This window comes from Triticum dicoccoides, chromosome 4A, assembly GCF_002162155.2.
Source record: "Triticum dicoccoides isolate Atlit2015 ecotype Zavitan chromosome 4A, WEW_v2.0, whole genome shotgun sequence".
Lineage (NCBI taxonomy): Eukaryota > Viridiplantae > Streptophyta > Magnoliopsida > Poales > Poaceae > Triticum > Triticum dicoccoides.
In genome coordinates, this window is record NC_041386.1 from 4,796,061 (window position 1) to 4,801,317 (window position 5,257).

Genomic DNA, 5,257 nt, shown 5'->3' on the forward strand with positions numbered 1-5,257 from the left:
TGTGCGGTAAGCAATATAATGCTTCCAAAAATTATACTGGAACACAGGTATACTGCATGGCATTTTGTGCGTATGCTTGTATGTACTGCTGCCCCCACCCTGGGCCTAGCTTGCTCTTTCTTCTCTAGCTACGTTTCAGCAAAGAAAAGTAGATTTTCTAAGAGACGCAGTGGGAAGCTCACGTGCTCAAGAGCATCCCTAATCCTATAAATACGCCAACCCTTGTTCTCGTCGACACACAAGACACAACACAACACACAAGCCCTCCGCAAAGCTTAACAGCACCTCGCGCTCTGCACCCCTTACGCCCGCAAGAAGTCGCCACAGCCCACCCATCCATCGAGCACCTCGCCACACAAACAGCCAGCTTCATCCAGCACCCCGGGTCGACGGCCATGGCGCAAGGACAAGCAGCACGGGCCACGAGGGAGGCCGTGCCTCCGGTGTCCCGTGTGGCCATCATCGGCGGCGGGATCAGCGGCCTGGCTGCGGCGAAGCAGATGGCGGCCTACGACCCCGTGGTGTTCGAGGCGACGCCGTCCGTCGGCGGGGTGTGGAAGCACTGTGTCTACCGCACCACGCGGCTGCAGACGCCGCGCCCGGACTACGAGTTCTCCGACTACTCCTGGAAGAACTGCGACGACCCGTCGTTCCCGACCCACACCGAGATCGTCGACTACCTCGAGGGCTACGCCGACGAGTTCGACCTCTGGCGCTACATCTCGTTTGAGTCCAAGGTGGTGGACATCAAATTGCTCGGCGGCGCCGAGGCCGGGTTCACCGAGCTGTGGAGCGGCACCGGCAAGGCTCCGCTCCGGGGCAAGCCCATGTGGGAGGTCGGCATCGTCACCGGCGACTCCAACACCGTTCAGGTACCAATATATACTTTGACATGTTTTGCATGCTTGTTTCGAGATAATTTGTATTCAATCGATCTCACGCGCACGGTAATCTGCAGTATTACAAGTTCGAGTTCGTGGTGATGTGCACGGGGAAGTACGGCGACGTGCCGCGGATGCCGGTGTTCCCGCCGGGGAAGGGGCCGGAGGTGTTCAAGGGGACGGTGATGCACTCGCTGGACTACTGCAAGCTGAACGAGGAGGAGACCGTTGAGCTGATGCGAGGCAAGAAGGTTGTGGTGGTTGGGTACAAGAAGAGCGCTATCGATCTAGCCAACGAATGTGCTCAGGCAAACCAAGGTGCGTAAAAGCATACTCCTCCTAGCTATGCATAGGAAAGATTTAACTTGGTTTGAACCAAAATTCTCCTAAAACATGGACAAAATTCAACATGGAACTACGCATGAAACTAGCAGCTAGCCAAGGCAGATAAGCCATCGTACTCGTGTAAACGCGTGTATACGAGGAAACCGTAGAAAAATAATATGCCAAGCATGTTCACACAGAGCCGAACAAAACAAAAAACAGGATACTAATAAATATTGTGAAAGCGCCCCATCATTCGATGAAGTGGATGTCTGAATAATGCATAACCATATTTGGTGACATATGCCTTGGCGATTTGGGAGAGTCGGAAACTCTGTTCCGGAAAAGGTCACTCTTGTCCTAACCCTTTTTTTTTGACCTTGTCTCAACAGCCTATCCTAGCCTAGGCAGGTCTCTTGCATTTGCATGTTCAATGTACACTAGACATAATTAGGACAGTGCTCATGCATTGGCTCTTAATACGTTATCATATGTACGGTAGTGATTTTTTTAGCGACAATTACCACAATGCATTGTCTGTTAAATGTTGTGTCCAGGTGATATTGCATTTAATTTATTTTGGAACCATATTTACATGTCCATCTTGTTGCCTCGTTATGGAGAGAAAGGAAAGGGTAAAAATTAGGAAAATAAGTCACACCAGATTAGAGCATTAATTACAGTACATGCAAAAATAAGTTATTCTTCACTAACAAATAACCCCCTCTCTCTTCTCTTTAAATACATTGCCAGCTAGGTATTTTACCTATCATACCGTAGACAAACATCAGGACTGTCCTTACTACTTGACTTTTCAACGTTCCTAGCTCCATGCATGAGCAATACTATATACTACTAGACTAGAACACACCAGTTGGGGTCAAAGAAAACTCTACGCGTCACTCAATCATATACTGTATGTACCAAAGTGTTTGCATGTTTGACTAGTAGTATAGCAGATTTGCAACAAAGATTATCTGCCGATCCAAACGAACCTTCCAAACTAGATTGTCCGCACGCATCACTCGTAGTACTAGCTAGTGGCCATGGCGTCCTAACGACCTGACTTGAGTATACATTTCAACAGTTCCTCAAAACAATAGTATAATCAGTGCTGGTACCGAACAGCCTGACGCTTGACCCGGCTAGTCATCTCTCGATTTAGACCTCCTGAAATTAGTAGTAGGAGCAACTGGCTGTGTCGAGATTCCGTCGCGGAAACTAGAACTAGATCGAGATAAATGTTGACATGAATCGATCGATTAACCGATTGCGTTTGGTTGCTTGTTTGCAGGCGAGGGAGGGCAGGCGTGCACGATGCTGGTGCGGACCCTGCACTGGGTGGTGCCGTCCTACTCCATCTGGGGCTTGCCGTTCTTCCTCTTCTACTCCACACGCTTCTCTCAGCTCTTCTACGAGCGGCCCAACCAAGGGCTCTTCAGATCCCTCCTCTGCCGCCTCATGAGCCCACTGGTATGTTTTGACTCACACCGTGAAACTTGTACACGACACACATGCACGTATATGGGAAAAGATGTACGTAGAAGCGTACTATACGTTTGAACGTACGTAATACTCTACATCGGGACTCAAGAACATCCACGTGTGCATGCTCGAGACGTACCCCTTAATTTGTCACCGTCAACAAGAACATTACTGCACGAAGCAGACCAGCATGCACATCTCAATCTTGACAGCAACGTCTTGTTCTTTGAATTTTTGTGGTCCAGCGGTCAGGGGTGTCGAAGTTCATCGAGTCGTACCTGTCGTGGAAGCTGCCGCTGGGAAAGTACGGTCTGACGCCGGACCACCCCTTCGTCGAGGACTACGCCAGCTGCCAGATGGCCATCCTCCCGGAGGGCTTCTTCGACATGGCGGACCGTGGCCTCGTACGCTTCAAGAGAGCCTCCGCTGGGTGGTGCTTCTCCGAGAACGGAGTCGTCCTCGACGACGGCACCAAAGTGGAGGCGGACCTTGTCTTCCTCGCCACCGGCTTCGAGGGCAAGGACAAGCTCCGCGAGGTCCTGCCAAAGCCCTTCCGCGACCTCGTCGTCGGCAAGTCTTCCATGATGCCGCTCTACCGGTACGTGCGATTATCTTTTGCTCCAACATATATGCATCGATCGATGCTGATGTACAAATTCCTTTTTGCAGTGGCACGATCCACCCGCTCATCCCGAACATGGCGTTCGTGGGGTTCGTGGAGAGCGTGTCGAACCTGCACACGTCGGAGCTGCGGTGCCGGTGGCTGTCGGGGCTGCTGGAGGGGCGGTTCGAGCTACCGTCCGTGATGGCCATGATGGGGCACGTCGCCGGCGAGGCCGACGCCATGCGCCGCACCACGCGGTTCTACCGCCGCCACTGCATCTCCACCTACAGCATCCACGACAGCGACGGCATGTGCGCCGACCTCGGCTCCGCCACGCTACGTAAGGGCAACTGGATCGCCGAGCTCTTTGCGCCATACAACAACAAGGACTACAAGGAACAGTAACTCATACTGCAGTGTATAATTCAACTTCTACGTCCCCTGTAGCTTTTTTGTGGATGTAACAATCGGATCTATATATGAGCATGCAATAAAATAAACCAGTTTTTTGGATGCGGCTAGTTCTCAGTCGACTAGGACTTAACCAAGTCTCAAGTCAATTGACACAACATGTAAAAAAATAAAATAAAAAACTGAAAAGAGCAATTAGCAAGACTGTCTTTTAATAATCTGGGCCCTCCCCAGCCCCAATCAATTAAGAAATAAATCACCAAGGTTATAACATCATCCAGACCAAAGAAAACGAAAAGAGTGTCTACTCATCAAAAGTTAGATCACATTTTAATGCAAATCACCAACACAACAAAGTTCAGACAACGGCCAACAGCAGGCCAGGGGGGCCATCCCTAGTAACTAGAGAACACAACATGGATGGACTCGTCTTCTTGAGGGTTTTGCTCCTGATATTCCAGTGTACTTCCCTCACAATGCGCACCATTTTCAACTGTCTCTTTCCAAAATACAGAGTCAAACCACATCTTATATTATATCAACCTGGCTCGAGAGCAAAAGGCGCCTTCAGATGCATCCACAACACCGTCTCATTGCAGGATACAAATTCAAACCACATCTTACATTATACCAGTCTGGCTCGAGAGCAAAAGGCGCCTTCAGACGCATCCACAACAGGGTCTGAAATTCCATCAGATGCCCCCTGTAAATCCTTGTACTGCTTTCTCCAACTTCTCAAATACTGATAAATCAGCCCAAGAACATGTTTCATAGAGATCCAGGAGCACCTATTAAAAACATTGGAGTTCATAAAATTTCATTACCCCCACAGGACAACAGAAGAAACTACATTAGGATGTAAGCATCTTCTTTCACAAAGCCAGTGTTTTGCAACGGATTCAAAGTTATCAACAGAAACTTGAAACAAACTTTTAGCCTCTGCCCAAACCAGCCTAGCTACAATGCACTAAAAAAAAGATGGTATACCGATTCAATTTCTTTATGGTGCACACACTCTAAGGGCATATTCGGGACGAAGGAAGAGTGCATGAAAACCAAAGGAAACCGAATCCTACAGAACTGATTCATAGTTTGGCGTTCGGGATGAAGGAAACCTACGTTACTGTTCCACCGGAAAGTTTTCCTTACATGTGTTTTCACGGGAAAACAAACATCCGCTCCTGTCCCATTTTTCCGCGAGGGCCGAGGCATGCATGTAGGGACCCACATCATCTATAAAAAAACTTGATCTTTACACATTGAGGCCCACATACACAAACAAGCAAACAACTTCGGACCCACATTAGCTAAATTCGTGGGACTCCTTCTCCTGCGTCCAGAACACCAATCATGTAGTTTCTTGCAATGTTTTCACTTCCCATGTTTTGCATCTCTCTTCCTTTCCATTTCCTCTGTTTTTGTTTTAAACCAATGTTTTCGATTCCTCCGTCCCGAATAGGGCCTAAAGGCTTAGCAAACCCTCTTTTCCCGAGGTTATCACATTTCATGATTTTATTTTGTGAAAATAACCACAAAAAACCCAGAACCTTGG

The 5,257-nt window shown here is 48.7% G+C and overlaps 1 protein-coding gene across 1 annotated transcript; it reads left to right on the top strand.

Moving 5' to 3' along the window:
* Window positions 1–395: 395 nt before the first annotated feature.
* On the top strand, window positions 396–3,772 carry LOC119288500 (probable flavin-containing monooxygenase 1). The gene is made up of 5 exons (XM_037568111.1): window positions 396–872; window positions 959–1,199; window positions 2,500–2,678; window positions 2,936–3,288; window positions 3,360–3,772. The coding sequence occupies exons 1-5, from the start codon at window positions 396–398 to the stop codon at window positions 3,697–3,699; spliced, it is 1,590 nt and encodes a 529-aa protein (XP_037424008.1). The 3' UTR covers window positions 3,700–3,772.
* Window positions 3,773–5,257: the final 1,485 nt, after the last annotated feature.